The following is a 26,949-nucleotide window of genomic DNA, read 5'->3' on the forward strand; positions in this document are numbered from 1 at the left end:
TGTGTGTGTGTGTGTGTACAGAGTGACAGAGATGTAGCGAGACAGAAAGCTGTGTGATGCTAGGCTGTTCTACTTGAGATTGGAAGGCTGTGCAATGGACCAGGCTAGACTTACCCTTTGCTGTCCATAGCTCATGTTCTATCAGCTTTGAGTCTCTGAATTCAAGGGGGGGATTTATGGCCTGCAATCAAGATGAGGCCTGCAATCCATATTGGTTACTAAATTTTACGATAAAACACCTGACAAAAGCAACTTAAGGAAAGAAGGATTTATCTTGGCTCACAGTCTGAGGAGATACAGTCAGTCAGTCCATCGTGGCGGGGGAAGGCATGGCAGCAGGAGCATGAGGTAGCTGGTCACATTGTATCCAGTCAGAAAGCAGAGAGAGACAGATGCTGGGGCTCGGAAAACTTTCTTGTTTTTACTTATTCCAGGACTTTAGGCCAAGGATGCACCGTTATGATTTGGTTTTACATCCCTATCCATGTAAAAACTCCTTCACAGATATGCACAGAAGTTTGTCTCCTAGGTCATTCTAGTGCTTTCAAAAAGTACAAGGAAAGGGACCATGGGAGGAGGAAGGGGAGGGAGCTTTAGATAGAGGGATAGTAGGACACGTCTTCGATGAAGAGGGGTGGGGGTGGGGTAAAAAGGGGGTTACCTGGTGAGGGAGGTAAGCCAGAGGGGAGGAGGGGGGTAAATAACACCATCAAAGTGTGAAAACGTCATAGAAGAACATGTTATTTTTGTGCTTACTTTAAAAATGTGTGTGTGTGTAGTTTAAGTGGAGTTTCACTGGATCTTTTAAAAATTTATTGGTTTTGTGAGTGTGCCTAGTGTGTATACGGGAACATGAACACATAGAGGTCGGAGGGCAGGTGTTTTGGAGTCTGCCCTCACCTTCTGGCCTCTGTATGTCCTTTTTGGAATGTAATACCCACAAGGAAACATTGCAGGAATGGATGGTTATCATGTGACATATGCATGGACTGTTCTTGTTCTCCACAATCCTCTCAGCCCAGTAATTCCAGTTGTTCCCACAGGGAACCACGGTCTTGACTGTCATTCCTTTTGCAAGTTTTTACATTGTAAATTTTATTTACATGGAGTGTTACAGCCTGCCCTCATCTGTAAATGATTGTTATTTTTAAAAATATTTTTATTTTATTTATGTGTGTGCATGTGCGTGTATTTAGGTATGTCTATGTATGTGTAAATCTGCCATATTTGTGCTGTGGCCCTAGAAGTCAGAAGAAGACATCAAATTCCCTGGAGCTGTAGTTACAGGCAGTTGTGAGTCTCTTCCTGTGGGAAATGGGATTTGAACCCGGATCCTCTGCATGAGCTGCCAGTGTTCTTAACTGCTGAGGAGTTGCTCCAGCTTCTGTTGTCATTCTTGTATGGCTTCAATCATTCTACTTTATGTTTGGAAATTCATCCAGCTACTGTGTATGTTCAAATCATTTATCTAGTTTGTTATTGGCTTTCCTATTATGTTATTATTTTTTCCTTTCAGCCATGAATGTTTGCCTAAGTGTACAGACTAGATTTTTTTGCTTTGAAAAATATAATATCATTATCTAGAAACAAATACCCAATAACATTATACATTGCATTTTATACACATGGGCACACACACACACACACACACACACACATTTCCAGCTACCTCATGGTTGGATTCTATGATATATCCACCAACGGGCTGCCCAGTTTATCTAACTATTCTGCTTTGCTTAACAGTTCAAGATCACACAGCAGACTTTTAAATGCCAGACACTAGGCTGGAGTCAAAATAAGCATGCTACATCCATGACACTCCAGGTTCCATTCTTGGGTAATGAAGTCAGAGGTAATGCCTCATGTAATAAAGAGGGCAGGATAAATGTGAAGATAAAGATGTCCACAGTGCGCATGTCCGAATCTCATTTGCCAGTTCCTCATAATATGTAATGAAATAGTCTGTATACAACAGCATGAAATCTGTGGGGCTGGTTTTTATTTTATTATTTGTTGACTGTTTAACTTCTCTCATCCATTGGACTTCAACTCTCAACTTTCTATGTTATCTTGAAACAGTGAGTCTTTCAAAATTCCTCCTGTATGTGATTGTCATATCTTATGGACTGTGGGAAAATGTTGATCTTAGCACCTTAGAAACAATCATGGTTGGATCACTGCCTTTTATATATTTATGTCCTTTAAAATATTTATTTTATTTATGTGTGTGTGAGAGAGTGCATGTGCAGATGTGTGCACAATACCCATAGAGGGAGGATGATGGAAATAGATTGTCTTGACATTGGAATTATAGGGGGTTTTGAGCTGCCACCTTGGGTGCTGGGATGGAACGGAAGTCATCTGTAAGAGCAGTAAGTGCTTCTAACCACTGAGCCATCTCTCCCGCTCCACACTTACTTTCTCCACTGTGTGGCTGTCTGCTGTTCTTTATATGTGGTCATCCCTGAGAGACTGGGTCTGAGAAATTGAAGTTGATGTCTTCAATACAAGACTAACTCTGAGCTTAAAGGAACCTGCATCTCTATCGCTTCCGAGTCCCAACCTTTACTTTTCTTTCATGGATGGAGATTGACTGAACTGGTGGGACCAGGAATAACAGGTGGTGTTAGCCGGGGCCACAGGTCCTGACAGACAGACACCACTTAAGAGAGGAACCATTTATTTCAGCTCATGATTTCAGTGGGGACGGTATGGAGAGTGGCTCAGTTAATGGTGGTTGGAGTGTGTGGCTTAGACTCTACACTCAATAGCAAATCAGGAAACAGAGCATGCACTGGAGGAAGGAATGACTCTTAAAGCTTGGTCTCTAGTAGCCCTGACTTCTAATGGTTTACAACTTAGAAAAATATTGCTGGGCATTTCACATGCAAACCTTAACCACACAGATGTATTTTTTCTTTATCACAGGCGTGTTCAACTAGCAAAGGGTGAACTTGAGTGAACTTGATTTTGGTTAAATTTATACAAACGCTGGGTTGATAAAGTATTGAGTTATTTGTAACAATTAATGCTCAGCCTAGCAGTTTTGTGACACCCTGCAGCTTGCTGCACAATGAGAGGGGCACAAAATAGCTGTTGAAAAAGTTTAGGGGGGAATGGGGTTAGAGATGGTCAGAAAATGCAGTTCACCGAAGAGACAGCTTGACCTGAAAGTTAAGAGATGAATAGCGTACTGGTGGGAGGGAAAAAGGAGCCAGAAGCTCCAGGAGAGGGGATGGGACGCCAGAGACAATAGAGAAGCTAGCCTTGTGATCTCTGTAAACACGCTGGCATTGTTGATTTTTGTTACAGGAACAGTTTGAATAGAAAGGATAAGATGGCTCATTTAGGCCAATTAAACATCTCAATTGTTTCCCTCTTCATGAGGAACTGACCCTGGGTCTCGCCCTCCTGGACAGCATTGTCCTCTCTCTCAATCAGGAGTGGGCAAAGTGGTCTCGGTGTCAAACTACATATAAATTATTCTCTGGAGTCTCGGCCAGATTGACGTCTGTGATTGGGAATGGAGGCAAAGTCGCCGCACTGTTTCACTCTTGCGTCTTCAAAAACAAATCAAACTTTTATTTATTTATTTATTTGTTTATTTATTTATTTATTTATTTAGTGCGCATGTGCTGCAGCATGAATGTGGAGCTCAGGGAGAGAAGCCTTTGGGGCTCACTTCTTTCTTTTCGTTACGTGAGTCCCGGGGATTGAACTCAGGTCTTTGGGCTTGGCAGCAAGCATCCATTTATCCTCTGAGCCATCTTGCTGGCCCACCTTCTGATGCTTTGCAGTGGAAGGGAGATAAATCTGTAAAATAGAGTGCTAAGGAAAGATCATCTGAGGAGCTCAATGAGAAGCGGGTCCCTCCACATCTGCTCCGTCAGCAAACCCTCCTGTCCACCTAAGAGACGGACGCTGTCTATATATAATACAGTTACTTATCTCTTGTACCTTCCACTACTCTGTCCTGCCTTGGCTGACTTATTCTGCCAGCTTCTTGGCTTCCCTTCACTCTTTACCTTCCATCCCTTAAACCAAGTGACTGTCCTAACAATTTGTCAGCGTCTCTCTGCTGTAGGTATTCAATGTTTAATAAACAGACACAAGCTTAGCAACGTGCGGGTATGAGGCTCATGAGTCTGTGATCATGGCAGGCCTTATCGGGGCAGCCTGTTCCCTTTCCAGTGGCTGGTGAGGCTACAAGACAGCCCTACCAGAGATTGGGCACCTTTGTGATCTCTCTTTGGGAGTCAAGCAGAGTTATATCTGCCGTATTCTGGCTCACATTCTGGAGAGAGCGGCCAGGCTCTGCCTCTGAGTGGCCATGTTTTAACATCGCCACAGACTTACACTCAAAACTCCCTAGTGATTTAGAATCTCAAAATATCCAAGTTTCTCACAAGGCCCACAGTACCTCCCAAGGCCAAGTTCTTCCTACCACACGGGGTCCAGTGGTTTTTCTCACACACCCAGCAGGGCTTCCAGAGCTCAGCAGTTCTGCCTGGAGGCTCATCCCTCCTTGAATTCCCGCCTTTCCCCAGAGACCATCAAGTCCACTAGGCTGCTAGAAACACAGAGTCTGTGCTAATCCTCCACCTCCCCAGCCTCACCCAGATTATCTGCCAAATACTTTTCTGTTATCACCCACGGCCTCTTAATCCTTGAGAGATCACGCCTTTGTCTTCTTTGTTGCCTGTCTGTCCCCACTGGACAAAAGGTGCAGAAAGGCCTTTCTCTCATGCATCTGGGACATTGTAGTCTCTGCAGAGCACACGCCCTTCAGTCACTGTGTTTCAAGTGATGGAGAAAGAAGCCAAAGACAGAAAGGAGAAAGGGGGGAAGGGAGGAGGAGGGCGGGATGGAGAAAAGAGAAAGAGGAAGGTAAACTGGGCTGCTCTGCTTAGCTCTGAGAAATCCACCTTTTTCCTTTCCTGCAACCTCAGTCCCTGCAGCTCATGTGACCCTCCAACTGTATGTAGGAAGTCAATGACTAAACTTCTGGTCCTCTGGCCTCTGCCTTTTAGCGCTGGGATCATAGGCCTGATATATGGGGTGCTAGGGATTGCCCTCTACCAACGGAGCTGTATCCCTGCCCCACTAGCTCTACATGATGCTACCCCAAAATCCCAAGCTCTCAGCTCCTGGCCATTTCTTCGATTTGCCCATTTTACTGCAACCGTGTTGCTACTGCCGGCTGTCAGGCTTTGGAGTCCTTGCTGGAGAAAGTGTCTGATTGTTCCAGAAGAAAACATCTCCAAGTGACACTGAGTGGACTGCCCATTAATTATAATTTCTCATATTAAAGAGTAAAAAAAAAATGCTCTTGTTCAGAAACGGGGTTTGTTGGCATCTGAAAAGAAAAAAGAGTTATCTGCGAGTTTCTGACATGGATGCTGCTTTAAATAAAACAGCTCGTTTTATTTCTGTCCTGGTTTCGAGGGAGCTTTCTGGGCTGGTGGATACATTCTCCTGCTTGTCCGTTATGCTACAACAGAACAGGGTTCTTCTAGTATGAGGAGGTAGAGGAGAGATGCTGGAACAGTGGTTCTCAACCTGTGGGTCGTGACCCCCCTGGGGTTTACACATCAGATATGCTGCATACCAGATATTTGCATTACGATTTAAAACGTTATCAAAATTATAGTTATGAAGTAGCAATCAAATACTTTTATGGTTGGGGGGGGTCACCATACCATGAAGAAGTGTACGAAAGGGTCACAGCATTAGGAAGGTTGAGAACCACTGATCTAAGGAGACTCCCCCCTTCTCCCTCCATCCAGCACCTTCAAGGTCACAAGCTTTTGGAGGCTTTCAGTTTATCTTTTATATTCGTGTATGTGTTCATGTTTCCTCCACATGTGCACCCTGACACACACACACACACACACACACACACTCGTAGAGACCGGAGAGCATTGTTAGGAAGTCGTCTTCAGTTGCTCTCCTTGTTACAGGATATTTGATCACACTGTGAACCCCAAGATTCTGTTGTTTACTGAAGAAGAAAAAACAAATCAAGCAAAACCCCTTGTCGTTATGTGGCTCAGCCCCAGCACACGTCTTTAATCCAAGAGCTAAATGAAGTCAACTCTAGGTCAGGAGGCGGAGCAAATAACCTACCCACTAATAAAAGTAAACAGAAAGGGGGGGTGTCTTTGAGTTGAGTTAAGGTGTGGAGAAGGAGGAGCCTTTTCCTTCTGGGACATTAATGGATGATGGAGTAGGAAGGTCAGCTAGGTGCTTTCTCTGCCCCTCTGAACTAGCAGGTTTTCACCCCAGCCTCTGACTCCCAAGTCTTCCTTGGTAAAATTGAACAGCTGGAGTTTTTGTTTTAAAAATCAAATTTTTTGATTCGTTTTCTTTTTTTTAAAGAGAGAGGGTCTTCAGATGAATCTACAAATGTATTGGGCTCCATTCACTTGTACACCGTTTGTGGGCCACAGGTTGGAAGTACCTGCCTGAGGCCAAGCCCTGTGACAAACTCTCCAGGGGTGTGGCTGTCACTCCTCTTGCCTAGTGGGACTGGAAGTCAAGGAGCAGATCCTAGGAGAAACCAGTGCTGGCCTCCATGTTACTATGCAAATGTATATGTGTTTATGTGCGTGCGTGTGTGTGCGTGTGTATGCCTGTGCGTGCGTGCATGTGTGTGTGTGTATAAAACACAGTTTGTACTAGGCTCTAAGTCATCCTTCCTCTGTGCTCATTTGCCAGTAGGGCTTCCATAGACAATCCTGGGTTCCTGTTCTAGCTAGAACACCTCCTGTTGTTGGGAATCCCTCTGCTTTCTGTGCAGAGTCCTTATCAAGCCCAGACCCTTCTGAATGCCAAGAAAGCCCTCCCTGTCAAGGCCACCATCACTTTCACTGTAGAGTCAGTTCAAAAGTTCAAGACCTCAGCCCCTTCTGTGGGCAGAACTGTCCTGGGTGTGGATCACAACAAGGGACGTGAAAGCAACGGTTGGAGCCTCTCTCAGGCTCCCGAGGCCCCATGAGTGTCACTGAGGTCCAATGATCATCTTTTGTTCTCAAACCCCTACCCCTACGTCTGCATCTCAGTTACTCACTGGCAGCCAGCAGCTCTTCACCTAACTGCCAGCATCCAGCTCCAATGCCACGTCCTCTGGGCTGCCTTCCACTTCTGTGGTTCCACCACACAGCACCATGGCGTGGCCCGTAGGTGATGCTACCTCACTGTCTGCTGCCATGGTTCTTCCCCATCTCTGAAATTATGGTCATTTGTTAGCATCTAGAGCAGAGGTTCTCAACCTCTGGGGGGGTTGTTACTCCCACGGGAGTTGTGTATCCGCCATCCTGCCTATCACATATGTACCTTACGATTCCTAACGGCAGCAACACTACAGCTACGAAGTCGCAACAAAAAATTTTATGGGTGGGTGGGGGAGGCACCACAACACAAGGAATTGTATTAAAGGGTTGCATCAGAAAGTTTTGGAGAACCGCTCCTCTAGAACATGACAGAATCTATATAGCTCAGAGTATCATTGTATGTTGTCAGGATGTATACTGTGACACCAGAGTGGTGGACCACCCACTGTATGTTTGATGGACAGGGTCCAAGCCACATTTGGACCATTTCAGCATCAGGGAAGCTATTTTTTGTACCTTAACATTCACAAAATCATGGATAAGCTGTCTTTGATGGACAGAATGTCTTTGATGGACAGGCTATCTTCAATGAATGTCATATCTTTGATGGACAGGCTATCTTTATAGGACAAGATGTCTTTGATGGACAGGATGTCTTTGGATAAAACCTGTCTTTGATGGACAGGTATATTTGATAGACAAGATGTCTTTGACAGTTGTTCACCCATATAAACTTTTCAACTTTTAAAGACATTTCTAAGTCATCGGGTATAAGAGACTATATCTATTTCACCAATACCTGTAGAAAATATCCCAGCCAAGTAATGCCAGGCTCCTAGAACCTCGGGTGTGACCTGCCAGCTTGCTGTAATTAACCAGGATTCTGACTTAATACCTCTCTAGTCCTTTCCCTAGCTGATGAGCCACAGACAGTTTTTATTAGGAACACACCTTTTGTGTTTTTTTTCTGTGATGTCGGAACACAGCAATATCTTGTTTCAATTTAGAATACTGTTATTTGCTGGGCACAGGGTACATCCTCTCTCCATCTTCTCTTGGATGGTGTACTTCATAACTATAGAAATCCATCCCTGAGAGACATCCATGGCACCATGCTGTCTCCTAGAATGTACTATAGACTTTTTCCTCATTGGCCAGCTTGAGACTTTTTTTTCTTCCATTTCAGTTAGATATGCTACCAGGTGACTGGCTATCAAAATTAGAATTCTAAAGAGCAGCAATTAAGTAGCTTGATAAATGCAGCCAGGAAGGCTTAGTTTAAGACTCTGGGTCATTGGAAAACCAGGTATTTCCCTTGTCAGAGTGAAATAAACTCTTCACAGACAGGTGTAACATCGAAGTCTCTTGAAATGAAGGTTGCCATGTTAAACAAAATCTCTACCACAGAAAAGGGACCTCTGAAGTGAGTGCTCTCCGGCACAGTAAGCAATTTACTTCACATTTTCGAGTGACTCTGGTGTTGATAGACTCCAGCACACAAAGAGTGCTCCATATGGGATTTTTTTTTTTGTAGTTCTTGAGGTTCGCACTGGGATCCCTGTGTCAGTGCCTGATGCAAAACTACGTGGCATGGGTACATGCGTGGGTACGTGTGACGAAGATACGTGCGTGCGTGGGTGCATGCATGCATGGGTGAGTTCGTGCATGGGTGAGTTACGAGCATACATACATGGGTGGGTGTATGCATGCGTGTGCGTGCTAGAGCCTTTTTAGAAGGGACCCATAGAAAACCTGATCCCTTTTGTCTTTGAGTACTTTAATTGCAGTACTCCCTGGTTTTACCGTATTTACATCACGGAGTTTGTTTTCCTATTGGAAGAGACACATTTATTTTTTTTCCTTTCACTTCCATAGAGTGGATTTATTTTTCTCCTTTATTTTCAGGTTTTGTCCAGAGGGCACAGGCAGCCTTGGGTGGATTCTCATTAGAATGCTTAGGTTGCCATGGCTGAAAGTATTAATGTTGACTGTGTGCTGGCTAATCATCCTTACAAGAGTAACTTGCATAATCTGTCCAATCACTGTGAAGCAGCTTTGAGAATCATCTCATGTTACAGATGAAGAGACAGGAGGACAAGTGTAGTTGAGGCATGTGTCCAAAGCCATCCCTTAGTAAGAAGAAAAGCCAGCACCTGAGTATGCCAGGTGATGATATTCTGAGCCGTCAACTGGGGATGGAGACATGAGCAGCAAAGCACTCTGGGAATACTTGATGATGTAACAGTCAGATGCTTGTCAACACACAGTAGATAACCCTCTTCCCTTTCTCCTTCGTTGTCCCCATATGACCCATTTAGAAATAAACAGATGTCCAAAGACAGCCAACATGCAAATGGTTAAGCAGCATCTGAAAGTGTGAGACCCAGAGTCAGGGATGTGATTCAGTCTGCAGAGAGAGCTTGCCACACATGCACAGATCTCTGGGTTCCATCCTCAGTACCATATGCAACAGGTGTGGGGATGTATACCCAGCAGGAGGTAGGAAGAGGCAGGAAAATAAGAAATTTAGAGCCATTGGATACTCAGGGTTTCTAAGACTAGCCTGAGCTGTAGGAGACTGGGGGGGGGGGGGGGGAGGGGGAGGTGGAGGGGGAGGGGGGGGGGGCGAGAGAGAGGAGGTCAGGGGAGGGAGAGGGGGAGGGGGAGGGGCAGGCTGACTAAAGCAGGACTATAAGCCTTATGATGTTCTTCTTGTCTTAAACGGGAAGAAGCCCTCATGGTCGTGAGGCACCAAGCATTTATGTGAAACCATGCACCCAGAGGCCCCTCCCTTTTCACTCCCCTTAGTCAAGGTCTGGGAGTAGCCCACAGTGTGGTGAGGAAGGGTTTAGGACTGGTAATTGGATACAGTCCATTTTTTTTCTGTTCCTTGTATTTAGTGATGAACCCAGACCCGTGTTGCCCCCTTGGTCCAGAGTATTATAAGAGACAAGCCACTATGTCCAGACCCAGGTCCTCACAGGAGTAGGGATACACCCAAGCCTCCAAGGCCATGAAACATGAACTGCTTGCCCTGCTAAGTGAGCTGTTTGACTGTGGGAGAGGCAAGCCCAGGATGTAAGCCTCGGATCCCTCTGGGCTCTTAAGTTTTTGTGGTATAATAAATTCCTTGCCTTGTGTAAGTTTCTTACATTTGGATTTTCTGACAGTTTTTTTTTTTAACAGACAAGCAATCACTTCTCAGCCTTTTGGGTGAGATCAAGTGCAGAACTGCAAAGACCGTATGTATAGAATACTCTCTGGGGAGGCCTCTCGCTCATGAGCAGCCTTTTACATTGAAATGTAAAGCCTACACATGTGAAATAGGAGAGAGATACATGTCATCTATCAGGAGGTACGGAGGGATGGCTCTCACATGCAGGAGGAGCTAGGTACCTGCTGCTCTTTTAAAGCTGAATATTCTCTCTTATCTTTTCAGAGGGAAAGCCTTCTGGGTGATGGCTTCCTTCCCTCTCAGGGCTGCCATGTCTGTGAACTGCACAGTTGTTCTTCATAGGGCTTAGGATGGGTCATTATTCCATTTGGTGGTCTATGGTAGCTGCTGTGGGGCCACAGTGGCCTCGAAAGCAGGATGCCTGTGACACAAGGATGTCTGCCATGTTTGCTGAGCTTTGAGAAAATAGCTTGTACCTGTCATGCGTGCTGGCTCCTTTCCCACCTCAAGATACAGTGTGCATTAGTTACTCATCTGTTCAGAGTGACCAAACACCTTCCGAAGAGCAACTTCAGGGAAGAAGAAGTCATTTTGTCTCAAGTTCTAAGGATGTAGTTCATTATGACAGAAAGGTAGGAGTGGTTAGTGTCTCTGGCATCAGGAGCGTGAGCCAGCTTGCTCACATCTGGACGGGTCAGGACTCCTCAATGGGACAGAAATCAGAGTCAGGCTGTGAACCTTGCAGCTCTGCTTCTGATGATACAATTACTCTAACTAGGCCCTATTTTCGCATGATCCCCGAAACACTGACTCCATCAGTATCACCAGCTGTAGACCACACACTCAAATGCAGAGGCCCTTGGTGGATGTCTCACACTTAAACCACGATGCTAAAGTACCCATATAAAAATCCTAAGTCTTTGCAAGTTTGTGCCACTGCTAACTTGCTGTCGGGTTTGTGAGAAGTCACCACATACCCAGTAGTGCAACACATCTGTTTGCACTCCATGTACCTCGGCCTCCAAAGTCTGTTGAAAAGACCTTGCATGATTGAACCCCTCGTCCATGTAATCCAGATAAATCCTCCTGTATTCAGTCCCTAATCACATTCCAGGAACTCTGTGGTCACAAGAGGTAATAGATTTATAGATTAAGAAACTAAGTCATGGATGTATGTGGGGGGCAGGGCTTCATTCCCCGTGGCACGCTACTCTTGGGCAATCAGCCAGTTGTACTTAGGATTCCCTCTGGTGTTTTGCATTCCTGAGTTAAGTATGCATCCCTGTTCAGGGATGGTTTGTAGAGACATCTGTTTGAATGTAGCTGGTATCCCCAGACTAATTGCTACTGTCCAGATATCTAGAAAGAAAAATATCCACACTTGCTTCGGTGTTGGGGCCCTGTATTAGTTACTTTTCTGTGGCTATAATAAAACACCACGACTGAGACAATTTATGGAGTTTATTTGGGCTTATGATTCCAGAGAGATAAGAGTCTGTGATAGTGGGGACACTTTGCAGCAAGGAGTGGGCATGTTAGACTGAACAGGAAGCAGGGGGCTCACATCCTTCTATGTAAGCGTTAGGCAGAGGGAGTGAACTGGGTGGCAATGGTTCCAGTCTTTAAACTCTCAAAGCCTGCCTCTAATGATGTATTTCCTCCTACAAGAACCTCCTTAATCTCCTCCAATAGTGCCATTAAATGGAGACCAACTATTCAAATATATGAGCCTATGGACGACATCTCATTCAAACCATCACAGGCCCTGTGTGCACCAAAACTGAGGGTCTCCATGTAGACTAATCCCATGTGCCCTCAGATGTCCCTGCCCTGCAGGGCACAGGCTGTTTCCATAGCCGTTGTTGCTTTCAGTCTGGCTGAGTTTTATCATTTCAAAAGTGTGCCCGATGCTTCAGAGTTTACATCTAAAGCAACAGGGATGGAGAGGCAGCTCTTAGCATCATCTGGCAAGCTGTATCTGTCTGGGTCTGCTTGCTAAACTCCCATATATGGGACAAGGAAGCCACAGGACAATGTATGTGCTAGTTTACTGGCACAAAAGTGTCACTGTGATAAAATACTCTGACAAGGGCACCTTAAGAGAGAAAGAAAGCATTTGTTTGCCTCGGGATCCTGGTCACAGCCCTTCACTGTGAGGGAGTCAAAATGGCAGGAACTTGGAAGCCAGAGTGATGTATAGATCTGTGCAGGTGTCTACCTGTACATTCTAGAGCACTGGTTCTCAATCTTCCTACTTCTGCGACCTTCTGTGATGCCCCCACACATAAAAATATTTTGTTGCTAATTCATAATTGTAAGTTTGCTACTATTATGAGTCACGATGTAAGGGTCTGATATGCAGGACATCTGATGTATGACCCCCATGAAAAGATCGTTCATCCCTCAAAGGGTTCTAGAGGTTGAGGGTCCACAGGTTGATCTGCTGATCAACTGAATAAGTACTGCTGATCTAGAGAATGGTACTATCTACTTTTGGCTGAGTCCTCCTACATCAATAAATACACTGAAGACGCCAGACCACAGGCCGACTTGATCAAAATGATCCCTCGCTCAGACTCTCTTTCAGGTGATTCTAGGCTAGATCAAATTGACAGAACACACCATTGCAGCCCAGGTCAAAATGTGAGATGTGACTGGTGACGACTGTCATTCTCGGGGTGTAGTCTCCTTCAGAGAAGCTCTGGTGTTTATTTGGAGTCTGGCCTCATACCTTGTTAAATGACATGATGCTCATCCTGTCCTCCCCAAGCCCTGCCTCCTCTCCTCTTGTTCTCTGTCTTTTCTCCTCTGTCTCTATGACCCAGCCCCTCTTTTTTGACTCCTCTCCCATCATATGCATGCCCCTAAGTGGAGTTGGAGGTAAGAGACAGACATAGCCAGGGTGCAGATGCAACCACAAGAAACACAGAAACACCTATAACCTGACATCCTCACGGGTCTGTATCCACAGAAACTCCAGTATCTTTCTTCTTTGCTGCTAAAGATAATTGTTATAAGATAACAGAATACAGTTCATATGCAGACACAGAGCGGACAGACATGGGTCATACCAGATAGGCATTAGGACCTTTGCAAAGGACAGGCCAGACAGGCAGGACTTTCTATGGAGGAGGGATGTTGAACTGTATAGGTGAAAGTCTAGGGTGGAGAGGAATCATCTCCCTGTATGATGGAACGGTTTCGTGTGTCTGCAAACGAGGCTACTTTTCTAGTAATGTCTGTCACGTTTCAAAGCCTAACACATTTCCCTTCGCTTTAGAACTGGAAAAGCTGGGGCCAAGAGATACGGTGCACACCTACAGTCCCAGTATTCAAGAGACTGAGGCAGAGGAATAAAGAGTGCAGGCCAGTCTGGGGCTACGCAGAGATACATCATCTCGAAAGATAGTAACACATTGGAAAAAGCTGGAAACCTTACCTGGTCTTTGGAAAAGGGTTCTTTGTCTTGTTCCTGATAAGAAACATCTTATCAAGCACATGACTACCCTCCTCCTGCATCCCGGCACCTCCCCCTTTTCCTCTTCCACTCTCTATATTCTTTATTCTTTTAGGAAATATGGTTGTATCGCTCAAAATGACTTTGCCCTCAGCAAACAGAGAAGAGAGTTAGTTGTTCGTGTTTATTTTTTTTTAAGCTGCTCAATCCCTGAACAAATTAAACATTAATATAAACAATTTAAATACTGATGAGATGTGACAGTCTGATAGTTTTAATATACAGCCACTTAATGACATTATTTTTTTTTTCCTGTATGGTGAGAGGTTTCAGGGGAGTGCTGGGTGGGAGGCCACTTCCCTGATGGCTCTGAAACCAACAGGCTTAACTTTTGTATGGTGTCTTTTGCCCAGTCTGGGTCCCCTGGCCTTGCTGGTAACTCTGCAGCAGGGTGCTTACCTGTGGGCTTGGGGCCACTAACCTGTGACAGCCTCTGAGTATTTTTCTCCAGCATCCTCTATTTTCCCATTTACTTCTCTCGAGAGGGAGCTAGGCAAAAGGTGTAGCCTCTACAAACAAAACAAAACAAAACAAAACAAAACAAAACAAAACAAAACAGAAACCAACCAACCAAGCAAACCCAGAGTTCTCATTTCAAGGGGAATAGAGAAAGTTTATTCTGGAATCAATTATGAGTGACCATAGCCTGGAGTACAGATTCAGATCTGTGCTTGTTAGCTCTTTATGGCAATATAAGGTAGAGTCAGCTTGGAAGAGGGAATCTTAATCGAAGAATCACCTCCACCAGATTGGCCTGTGCATAACTGTGTGGGTACTATATTTTGGTTGCTAGTTGATGTGGGAGGAACAAGCCCACTATGGGTGGTGTCCTAAATAGGTAGTCCTGAATTATATAAGAAAGCAGGCTGAGAAAGCCATGGGGAACAAGCCTGTAAGCAGTGTCCAGGTTCCTGCCCTGACTTCCCTCCATGACGTATTGGAGCTAGAAACCAACCCTTATAGCCAACACTCATCCCCTAGTTGATTTTGGTGAGTGTTTTATCACATACAATATGGTGGTGTACTCCTTTAATCCCAGCTATTTGGAGGCAGAGGCAGGTGGATCTTGGTGAGCTTAAGGCCAGCCTGATCTACAAAGCAAGTTCCAGGACAGCTAGGAGCTATACAGACAGCCACTGTCCTGAAAAGCAGAAAGAAAAGCATACAAAATTCAGACTAAGATAAGGTTCCCCCCAATTCTACATCTCAGAGGCAACAGTTTCATGAAGCCTTTAAGGTAATGGCGTAAAGGAAGTAGTGAATCCAAATCTTTTTCAAGTTCATCTGGGAAACCTAGCGTAGGTGGGGAAATCTCTGCTATAAACGCCCATCATATCTGAGGGCGTTCTTAGCTCTGGGGTTGGGAGAAGGTAAGGGTGTACTTGTAGATTGCCAAAGGACTGACCTGGTGGTAATAAGGAAGCTATGTCACACACAGGTTGGCAATAAATGACATTGGGAGTGCTAACCTAGCTCAAAATCATTTGACTCCTTTTCTCTATCAGTGATGTTCTGGTCAGTCTTGTGGGACCTTTAAAACAGCTAGGGATTGTTCTTCTCTGGGAGCCTCAGTCAGAAAGTTTTCATGTCCATGGGACGAAACTCCAAATTCACTTCCTGCAGTGGTCTGGAGGCTCTGTGTGGTTGGTTGTGTCAACTTCTCATCGGATCTTTGGCTGGCTGCACCTGGCACCGCACAGAACATTCTCAAAACATTTTATTTTTTGAGGGCAGGGTCTGAGATGACATAATCAGGCAAGCAGAAGGGGACACGCAAGCTATTTTGTGTGTGTCGTTGAATCATCCTTTCCCTGAAACAGGCGACTCTCTGTGGATCCTTTGAGCACTGCTTGGAGACCGTTGCATCTGACTCTTGGTAGTTTCCTTCCCTGTGATTCAGAAATGATCTATAGGTCAAAAGGATGGTGTTGTGTACTTACATTGATTAGTGTCTAGCCTCTTGTGGACAAGGTACCCAAACTCTTCTAGCAAGTCCTTGACCTATGCGGTCAGTTGGTTTACACTTGACATGAGTGCTTTGTTTCATTTCATTTCTGTTTTTGCTGCCCAAGGGTCTCTTGCATGCTAGGCATGTTACCTACTTTTGAGCTATGACCCCAGCTCCACATGACGATTTGAACTATTGTCCCTTGAGTGTCCCTTGTATGCGTACGGTCACCCACTGCATTAGAGTGGAGCTCTTGCTGCGAAACCCAAGTTCTGTTCCCCAGATGGGGTGGCGAGAGGTAGCAATGAGGATACATAGAATCTATTTCCTCAGGTTTCACGTGAAGGCTGGATGCTCTGTATGGTGCTGGGTTCTATTAAAGGTTCCCTGGGCTTACTTAGAATCTGCACCTGGAAGGGGACACTTGGTTATTGGAAGAGCCGGTGACGGTATAGAATAGTAGGTTTTCAAAACACAGTAAAGGGCTGGGGAGATGGTGAGGTAGGTAAGGAACTTGCCTCACACTGGGTAAGCGTGAGGGCATGCACTCAGATCCTCTGAAACCGTGAAAATTGGAGACAGTAGCACACATTTGAAATCTCAGTGAATCTGTGGTGGGGTAGGAGGTTGAGATGGGAGATTCTCCAAAAGCTTGGCTGCTTCCTTCTCATTTCAACCAGTTCTGGGCTCTTCATGGTGTTTCCTGCTGCATGGTGGCATCCTGCAAGCAAGCATTCATTTCCTAACCTGCTCTTCAGTCCCCACTTCCCTGAGAGCCGCAGCCTCCCGAGGCTAAACAGACTTGACTCCCTTGAGGTCCTCAATTCACAGCACAGTGTGACACTGATACTTGTAACAAAGCCCAGTGGGTGAATTAAGACAGAAATGTACTTCGTCTTGCTATACGGGACTTCAGTCTCCAGACACAGGTGTCTTAGCAAGTTACTGGTGATGCTGGGATGCTCTGTGCGCTGCAATGCACATGGGCAGGTGATCTCTCCTGCATGAGTTGCCTTCCTCATGGCATACGCTGAGAGGCTTAAGTAAAGCACTGGCTTCTTCAGTCATTAGAACTATGTTCATGTCTGAGAAGTAAAGATCAACTTCCTTCAATAATATCTAAACCACGGACCGAGTGGGTCAGGTGACTGTGTGCAATAACTGTGAGGCTCCTGATCAGAGCCAAGGTGACATGGGGAAGGTGCTGAGTCTTTTCACACCTTGTGCTCTGGGGATTCCAAAGAGTCTGTGACTTACTGGGCTGGTGTTTTCTCAGTTTAGGGATACTAACATTGCCCCAAAAGTGTTCTCCACCTCTGTATTGGCACAGCAGTCTATAGTGATTCAGGCAGCTGGTAGAGTATCAAGAAGTTCCATCCTCCAGTCTTAGCCTAAAGCCCAGGAACAACCAGCCTTTTACTTATGTAAGCTACATCCAGGAGTGTCCAACCCACAGCCCTTTGGTGGGGGGGGCATATGTTTATTCTGCATGCATTGTAACATGATGCCTTGTGTATGTGTGTGTGCATGCATGTGTGAATGTATTGTATTCATAGTATGTATAAATGTATGTGTGCATATAATGTGGTATGTAGTTTGCATGCATTTGTGTATGTAGCATGGTGTATGTAGTGTGTATACATGTAATGTGTGCAGTTTGTGTGTATTTGTAGGTGTAGTGCGTAGTTTCTGTGTGTCTGCATACAGTGTGGTGTGTATATGTGTGTGTGGCATGTAGTTTGTGCTATGCATTATACAGTGTTTGTGCTATGGCATGTGTGCTGTATGTGTTTATGTGTGGTGTGTGTGTGTGTTTTGTATGTGCTTGTGTGTATGTGCTCATGTGGTTGGGTGTTCTCTGGTTTTGTGCTCTTTGGGCGGAACACTATTTCAAATGCAAAGGTCATGGGAATAGAGCAGCTGCTGAAACCCCACAGTGGCTTATTGAGGGTCGAGTTGCTTAGAGCCCAGTAGGTGTAAAAGGCAGTCTGAATCTGAGCATGAGATAGTGGACAAGGTGAACAAGCTAGCAGTACTCCTCCATGGTTTCTGCGTTGTCTCCTACCTTTACTTCCGTCAGTGATGGATTGTGACCTGGGACAATGTCTGTCCTAGGTCACTGCCTTTGACAAGGACAAACCTCAGGAAAAAAAGCCCTGGTGGTTGGGCTTCCTGAGGAGATGACCTTTAGTCTCTGACTTTGTAGTTGCAAGCTCATTGGATCCCCAAGTGAGTTACCTTCTCCCCTCGTATCCCAGAGGGATGGATTCTGTAAGCTCCCAGATCTGAAGTCACCCCAGTTTCTTCTATAATACAGAGGTGATTGAGTTACCAGTAGAGCCTCTGGGTGGTTCAGGCCTTTCCTCTGACAAAGGCTAGATAGTTCTGCCAGGTTGACTGTTGGCCAACACAAGAAGAACTACTTAGAGCCAAAATTACTAGGTTCCCTGTATTACACTTCATCTTAGGAGACAGAAAAAGAAAGATTTCTGTATTATATTTGTTTTCTCAGCATGTCCCATGGGGTATTTGTACTTACTAGGAACCAAACCAGAACTAGGTGCCTGCATGAGTCAAGAGACCTGGACTGTGCTGTTCTCTACATGGGATGTGTGACTCCTGGTGGCTTCTTGGGGATTTGCACTGTGCACAACCTGGGTTGTACCTCCTCGTTGACCCTTGCTGGTCTTTTACCTACAGTCATTTTCCCTACATCATTCTTTTTGGACCAGGGAAAGAGTCAAATAGAATAGAGTTCTGTGTTCTGTTGGCCATCTTCCTTGTTTCTTGAATGTATTGCTTAAGGAAACAGTGTCCTCTCAAAAGTGTGAAGATTAGTATAAAATGTCTGTGAGTCCTCTGGCGAGCGGGTCCTGTTCCATTTTATCAGATAAGAAATCATAGCCATGATGCTCAAATGGAAGCCAATTATTTTTCCTAATGGGCCACTCTTTTGCTTCTCCTACACTCAGCTCCTTATTTGGCGTTTGGCTCATTTGTATGTGAAATAAAATGGAATTCTTAGGTGATGGAAGATAACCTCTCTGGAGACTGGAGTACAGAGGGTGTCCAGCAGCCATTCTGTGCGCTATCAAACAAGATGGGCGCCATTTTGTAGATTAAAAGGCATGGGGAAGGAGGGAGGCAAGAAGGGAGAGAGCATGGGAAAGGAGAAAGGAGAAGAAAGGTAGGCGGGAGAAAGATGGAAGAAAGGAAGGAGGGAGAGGTCTGTAGAGATGGCTCAGTTAGTAAAGCATCTGCTACACAAGCTGGAGGAGGAGCATTGGGACCCCAGCTCCCAGGTAAGTGTTAGGTGGGTTTGGAGGTCCGCCTGCAAGTCTGTTCCACAGAAAGCTGAGCCAGCAGATCCCCAGAACAAGCTGGATAGCTAGATTAACCATACCAGCCAATTCTGGGTTCCACTGAGAGACCTTACCTCAATCACTATGGTGGAAATTGATTGAGGAGACTCCCATGCTAACCTCAGGTCTTTGCACACATGTATAAATGCACACTCCTACATGCTCCCATACATGCAAACACATACGCAGACCGACACACACCATATAGACATACATACAGACACATTCAAAAGAAAAAAAAAAACGGGAGTGTGGTGGTTAGCTTTCATTAAATTGACACAGCTGGATAACGGAGCCTCAGCTGAGGAATGCCTCCATCACATTGTCCCATGGGCAAGCATTTTTGTGAGTAATGATTGAAGTGGTAGGTGCCACCCGACTGTGGATAAGATGGTATAAAAAAGCAGGCTGAGCAAGTTATAGAGAACAAACCAGAAAATAATATTGCCCAATGGCCTCTGTTTCCGTTCCTGTATCCAGGTTCCTCCCTTGACCTTCCTCAGTAATGGTCTGGGAACAGTAAGATCAAACAGATCCTTGCCACCATATACCTAAGAGGTGATATTTGAGCAGGGAGGGAGAAATGGAAAAAAAAAAAGTTCCCTGGGAGTTGCCGCGGGTCTCAGTGGGGCATTTGTAGGCAATAAGCATGTGGGTCGGCTACCAGGGTGAAAGAGCTCGAGATGGTTTTCAGACCAAAGCTGGAGTTACTTCCCCTCCAGTGCCCTGCCGTGACCTTTTCTTGCTTTACTGTTTTCCTGAATGGTATTAGAGGACCCTGTGCGGTTGACCTGGCGCGGTGTAATTAGTTGCACAATTAAGTTTTGTGTCCCTGAGCAGTGAGGTCAGATGTTCAACAGGGAGGTTCAGGAGGCCTGGGTGCACAGTGCTGATGCCTGCCTTACTCTCTTCTGCACTTCTGACCTTGGCAGCTTCTGGACTGCGTGGTAAGCTGGCTTGAGGCTGCTCAAGGCAGTCGCTCTGGGGAGTGTCAGATGTGTTTTGAATAATCAAGGGGTACCTCGTACCATAGGGTGTCCCTTTAGGAGTCTCATGGGCCAGGGAGGATCCCCTTCTCTCTTCTCCTCTCAAATCCCTGTGAGTGGGATTATACGGTGCTCTCAGTGAAATAGAAGCATTGGCAATCCTGATTACAGTCATGCTACGGAGACGGGATCTTGCAAAATCCTGGTGGAAAATATAATCTGCTCTTTTGTATAGAAAACGCATAACCTGTTTGCGTACCATTCGCGGATCCATTTACGGAGTGCCTCATAGTTGCTTGGGTGCTGTTCTAAAGACCCCAAGTGCTGTGGTAACACATGAGACCCCCATGAGATGGCATGCACCCTACTGCTCAGTAGAGTCTTACAGAGAGGCACAGAGTGCTGGGAGATGGGGATATTCTGTGTGTAGGTCACAACACAGTGGAGTTGTGACCCAGAGATGCACTGTGAGTGCTCCCGGAAGACAGGTTTTACAGCAGAAGTGGCGAGAGGCAAGATGGGATTGTAACTGGACTGATGCGGGGTGTGTCTGAGGGGGCGGGGCACCCAAGAGGAGGGGCCAATCAGGAAGCGCCTCTCAGAGAACACATAGAAAATGCCGGCTTGCTCTTCGTGCTGACTTTTAGATGGGGAAACTCAGGTCTGGGGAAATCACAACTCAGGCCCCAGATCCAGAAGGTTAAAACACAGTGCTTCATCCGTTAAGGCATCTTGTTAGGCTTATGGTAGCGACTACACATTTCCAAATACCAGACAAAATACCAGGCAAAAGCTACTTAAGGGAGAAAGGCTTATTTGGACCCACTGTGTGAGGGTACAGACTGTCACGGTGGGAAGGCGTAGCGGCAGGAGCATGAGGGAGCTGGTCACATGGCATCTCTAGGCAGGAAGTAGAGGGTGACAGGTACTGGTGTGCAGCTTGCCTTCTTTCCAAACCAATGGGATGGAACTGCCCACAGTTAGGGCGAGCCTTCCCTCCACTGATAAAGTTTTCTAGAAACATCTTTATGGCCATCCCCCTGAGGTCTATTTCTATTTCTGTGGTGATTCAAAATCCATGTAGTTGAGAGTCACAATGACACCATTGAGAGTATCTTGATTTTAAGACAGTATGTTTACGTGTGTGTGCCCGTGTGGTGTCTGTGCATATATGCATGCTGATATGTATGTGTGCACATGTGGTTGGACACACACAGGCTCAACATTGGTGTCTTCTTCAGTTGCTGTTTACCTTACTAGGCAGGGTTTCTTGGTGAAGGTGGAACCTACCAACTTATCTACCCTAGCTCGATTGTCCCAGAGGTCTCTTGACCCTACTTGCTGAGTGCAGGAATTAACAAACAGGTCACCCTGTCCACTTGACTTTTCCATACAGGCTCAGGAGATTCTGAACTCCAGCCCTTACATGGGCAAATACTTTATCCCTTGAGCCATCTTACCAGTTGACATATTTTGATATTTTTTAAAAAATCACATTATGAGACTGTGTCCTATGAGACTACTATCTGGGCCAGTTCTAAATCACATGGATCAATGGCTCTAGATAGTTTGTCTTAACGTAAACACGAGTCTCGTCCTGCCCTGAGTTTGATGATGACACTAAACAGAGAGATTTTTTTTTTGTCATGCCAGTCTGCAAAGTGGGCTTGAACATGGTGTCTATTGACCTGGCCTATCTGTCAGCTTGTATGTAGCGTAGCTTCTGTGATCTCAGACCTGGACTGCAACTTCTGTTAATTCTCACAAGCAAAGAGGTTTGGTGCCTTGCCGATTGTCCCATGTGCTATGTGTGGCAAGTCTGTGTTATGGGCTGTCCCTGTTGCTCCCGATAGATACAGATCCAGACTTGAGGTGGCACTGTGTTTGGGGGTGGTATGCCTTCACAGGGTCACTGAAGTTGACACAGGTTGTTGGAGGAATGTCAGTGGCACTTCCAAATAACCAGGAATTGTCGTGTGGCTGCCGCTGTGGTCTATACCAAGGCCGGTGGTGCAGTCATGCCTGAGCAGTCAGAGCTACTCAAGCCAGTTATCTCCCTAGCTTCTGTGAGTTGTATAATTTCTCAGTCTGGGGTTTTCTTACAGAAACTAAGACAAACTGTAAAAATAACATGTTGGATTTTTTTAAAACCCCCCACAGGGAGAATATGTTCCCTAAAGAGAAAAGAAAAATGTTTGTTATTCACTGGTGGCAGAATGCTCTTCACAGGTCACGAGTGTAGTGCTTTAAATGTAGATGCTGCCTCACATTCTTGACTTGAAGGTCCAGGCTTCTCAAAGGACCAAGGCATGGATGGCATGGTTAGAGCCTTCACTGTCTCTGGAGGACTCTCACCAACTCGGTCTCTAAGGCTAATTTCCCTATCTGACTTCCATCTGATATCAATGGAATGTGGCATACCTAGATGCAATAAGACAAGGTGCAAACCCTCATATTAAGGTTGGATAAGGCAACCCAGCAGGAGGAAAAGGGTCCCATGAGCAGGCAAAGGATCAGAGATAGCCCTTCTGCTGTTAGGTGTCTCACAAACAGCCCAAGCTAAACAACCCCAGCATGTATCAGGGGACAGAACTCCAGCCCCCTGTATATTTATGCTCTGAGGTGTAAGTCACTTGAAGATCTTGTTACCTCTATTTGTTGTTGTTGTTGTTGTTCAAATTTTTGTGCAAATTTTAACTATTTACATGTTTCACCTTTATGGGTGTCAAATGATAAGTTTTTCTGTCTAACACTAGTGACAATTATGCTGCGTCTTTTCCTGGCGAGATACAAATAAATGCCTATTCACCCCAGGTAGGGCACCAGCAACCAAAAGAAAAAGTTGTTTCCACCCAAATTAAGCTTGGTGACCCATTAGATTTAGTAGGGTTATTCAGAGAAACACAGGCGACCCAAAGGCAACTTCATCACTACAAGGAGATCACCATATGGGTAGCAATCCATAAAAGTTCTGTTCCTGGAACTCTGGACACATACTGCAGACACCTCCACCCAAAATAATAAGTTTACAGCCCCCAAATCCTACCTCCAGACAGGGTTTCTCTGTGTAACCCTGGCTGTCCTGAAACTAGCTCTGTAGACCAGGGTGGCCTCGAACTCAGAGATCTACCTGCCTCTGCCTCCCAAGAGCTGGGATTAAAGGTGTGTACCACCATGCTCAGCTGATAATATTATCTCCTAGGAAAGGTTTTCTGTGGCAGGAATTTCCCTGTCCAAACTATTTTAAATATTAGTGCAGCAGGAGGCCTGTGATTGGACAGGGAAAAGGGAGGTGGAGCTAAGAATTGTAGAGAGAGAGAGAGAGGGACTTGGAGAGAGAGAGAAGGAGGTGAAAATGGAGGCAGAGGTGAACCAGAACTAGCCACAGGTAGTTATGATATTAAGGTTAGAATAATTGGGATGACTTGTCTAAGTTGTGTGTGCATCTTGTATGGTCATTAATTGACCTTGAAATTATTGTGTGGGCATCTTGTGTATTGAGAATTTATTGATTTATAAATTTGACTAGATAACTATAAGCTTTAAGAGTTTTGATTTTACTGGGTAATGGGTGTTGTGGCAACTGACCCCGGGAAGAACAGTCATTGCGTGAGGCTGGCACGGCCGCAAGTGTAGCTCCAGCTCCACTGGAGAGCCTGCTGAGGTGAGAACACATGGCTGGGACCAGGTAGCCCGCTGGTCAGTGCTGGGCATAGTGTGGGAACTTGGCGGTTCCATTTGGTTGCTAGAATGTGGGACCGCTGGGGCTGAGAGAGTTGGCAGGAAGCCTGCCGAGCGTCTTTTCTATTACCTTCAGCTACAGATAGGCCTTTCATACCTGCTACAGTTTTCTGCTCCTAGGAGCTTAGACAGGTGCCGATATGTCTTGTAATCCTACAAATTCTTACAACACTTAGTGAGTTTTGTGAGCCTCCTACCTCCTAGGAAGTACTGTTTAAGTCTGAAGGGAATATATATGTCTTCGTGTCATCTATGTGGACACATGCATGTGCATGTGTGTGCATACATATGGGCATGCACATTCACGTGGAGACCAGAGGTCGATATCACATGTCTTTCTCAATCTTTCTCCATGTTATTTTTTGAGACAAGGTCTCTCATTGGACCCTGATGCTCACTGATTGAGCTAGCCTGGCTGTCCAGTGAGCTCCAGGGATCCTCCTGTCTCCATCTCCTGAGCCCTGAACTCACAGGCGCGCACAACGGTGCTCAGTTTCTTTTTCGTTGTGAGCCTAGCCTTTAGTGGCTGAATCACCTCTCCAGCTTGCTCGGCTTCTTTTTAATATGGGATGCGGGAATGGGAATTCCTTTCCACTTGCTTGTGGGGCGAGCACTTTTTCAACGGTGCCGTCTCCCCAGGTCTTTTATATCTATTTCCCATACGTTGACTTGATTCAAAGGAGAAACATTGGATAGTTCAGAATTGCATCCTGGGTCCAAAAGTGAGGCGGTGGGTGGTTACGGATGTGCTCTCTTGAGTGTCTCAGCATCACTAACATCTGTCCTCGGTTCCTCCCAACAGTGACGGAAGGTCGAGGGATCCTGGAGAGCATTCAGCGGTTCTCACTGCTGCCTACCTACCTCCCGGTGACCTACCACATCAACAATGCCGATGTCTCCTTCTTCCTGAAGGAGGCCAACCAGGACATCATGCGTAACTCCAGCCTGCAGTCGCGGGTCGAGTCCTTCCTGATCTACAAATCCAGGCGACTGCCGGTGCTCAACGCCAGCTATGGGCCCTTCTCACTCGAGCAGGTAGTGCCCCAGGATTTGATGCTGCCTTCCAACCCGTTTGGCTTCACCAACACTTTCTCCCTCAACTGGAGGCTGAAGGCCTACATCCTGCAGGAGAAAGTCTATCTGAGCCATCCCAAAGTGCAGGTGCTCTTCCACATCGTGGGCCGAGACTGGGATGACCACAGGGATGAGAACTTGCCTTGCCTGCGGGTCTTTGCTTTCCGAGAGACCCGAGAGGTTCGAGGCAGCTGCCAATTGGGTGGAGCCCTGGGGCTGTGCGTGGCCCAGCTGGAGATGCTGCCAAGCTGGTTCAGTCCCCCATCGGTGGTGTCTGGGCGCAGGAAGCCGGCAGAGCAGCCAGAGGGGAGTCCCGTGGAACTGTATTATGCCGTACAGCCAGGGGATGAGCGAGGCGATTGTGCCAAGGAGGACTCGAGGAAGAGTGGTGGTGCTCCAGCAGGCCACAATGATGTGGACGAATCCAGTCCCCCTTTGCATAGAATTGGGAGCGTCTTCCTTCGGGAGACCCCCAGCAGTCCACCTTTGAAGGAGCTGTGGTTGGATAGCAACGTGGCCGTTCATTATGTCCCTAGGACTGTGCGACAAGGAGATGTACTCACTTTCCCTATCTCTGTCTCCAGAAACTGCACTGAGGATCGCTTCACACTGAGGTGAGCAGGTTCTCATTCTGTCTAAGGCAGCCCCAGAGATCTAGTCAGGCTGCTATGGAACTGCCTAGTAGTTCTCCCTAGTATGGAACTGCCTGTAGATGTTCACAAGCTGTGTTCTGTGAAACCTAAGAGTTAGTTATATTTCTGGCTGGCTACTTAATGACGGAGTGTTTTTTTTTTTTTCCTTGTTATTCCTCAGGTGATGCCCACTTTGGTTTTATTTTGAGAAAGGGTATCTCACTTTCCTAGAGCTTGCTGGTTAGGCCAGTTGGCTGTCCAGTGAGACCCTAGGATCCTTGTTCCTCCACCCTGTAGCATCGGAGTCACTGAACCATGAATCTTTGGCACTATGTCCTGCTGATTTATGTGGATTCTGGGACTCCAACTCAGATTCCCATGTTTTCATAGTGAATGCTTTACTGACTGAACTATCTCACCATCCCAGAAAATACTTTTTAAAGATTTATTTTTAATTATGTGTGTGTGTGTGTGTGTGTGTGTATCTATGTCCAGTTGTGTGCATATGAATGCAGTACCTGGAGAGGCCAGAAGGGGGCATTCGATCATCCTGGAGCTGGAGTAATAGGTGACTGTTAGCTGCCACATGTGTGTGTTTTAGGAACTGGATTAGAGTACACTGGAGGAGAAGCAAGTGCTTTAAACTACTGAGCCATCTCTCCAAGACCATAAGATAATTCTCTTTAATATTAACGAAACTCCCAGGCTGTCACGGAGGAGTCAAGTATACTGTTGGGATGCCTTGGCCTTTGTGGAGTTTATCAACAAGCTCCGGGACACTGAAGGTTCCTCAAATCAGCCACTTCACAACTGGGTCTTTAAACACCTCGCAGCTTCAGGGAATCTGCAAACTCAGTTGCGACAGTTGTCAGGGAGGAAAGGGAACATGGCTTTGCCAACTCAGAATCTATTCCAGACAGGCGGGCTCTAAGTATAAAGTGGTACCAGGCTTAACGTTGTCATTTGGTTTCTCCCTAGAAATAGAATGTGCTGTTTAAAAAAGAAATGAAAAAAAAAAAAGAAGCATAAAGGGAGAATAAACGGTGGGATCTTGGGTACCTTATGTAAGGTTGGAGCAAAGAGGAGACAATTTAAAAGAAGCACAGAGAACTTTAGAGAAATGCTCTGGAATTCACTTTGGATTGTGTTAGAGGAACTTGCTTCGTGTCGACTATGATGTAACTAAAGCCTTTAACTCCGTTTTAAATGTAGGTGAATTTGGCTGCAATAATTAATTAACACAAGCATTGTTGGCTGAACAGCAGTGTCCCAGCAGCATGACATGACTTGCCCTGCTGTGAGACACACTTGCTTTCCTCTTGCTTTTTAAATCTAGTTTTTTTTTATCTTTATGCCTCTCTCTCTCTCTCTCTCTCTCTCTCTCTCTCTCTCTCTCTCTCTC

General features: G+C 45.8%; 1 protein-coding gene across 1 annotated transcript in view; it reads left to right on the top strand.

Annotated features, from left to right (window-relative positions):
• Positions 1-26,949, top strand: part of Tmem132d (transmembrane protein 132D) — a 626,423-nt gene that overhangs the window by 133,367 nt on the left and 466,107 nt on the right. The window contains exon 2 of the mRNA XM_028766177.1: positions 24,644-25,529. Within this exon, the coding sequence (XP_028622010.1) occupies positions 24,644-25,529 (886 nt within the window). The remainder of the gene's footprint in view (positions 1-24,643; positions 25,530-26,949) is intronic.

The sequence above is a fragment of the Grammomys surdaster genome, unplaced genomic scaffold, assembly GCF_004785775.1.
Source record: "Grammomys surdaster isolate TR1022 unplaced genomic scaffold, NIH_TR_1.0 166, whole genome shotgun sequence".
Lineage (NCBI taxonomy): Eukaryota > Metazoa > Chordata > Mammalia > Rodentia > Muridae > Grammomys > Grammomys surdaster.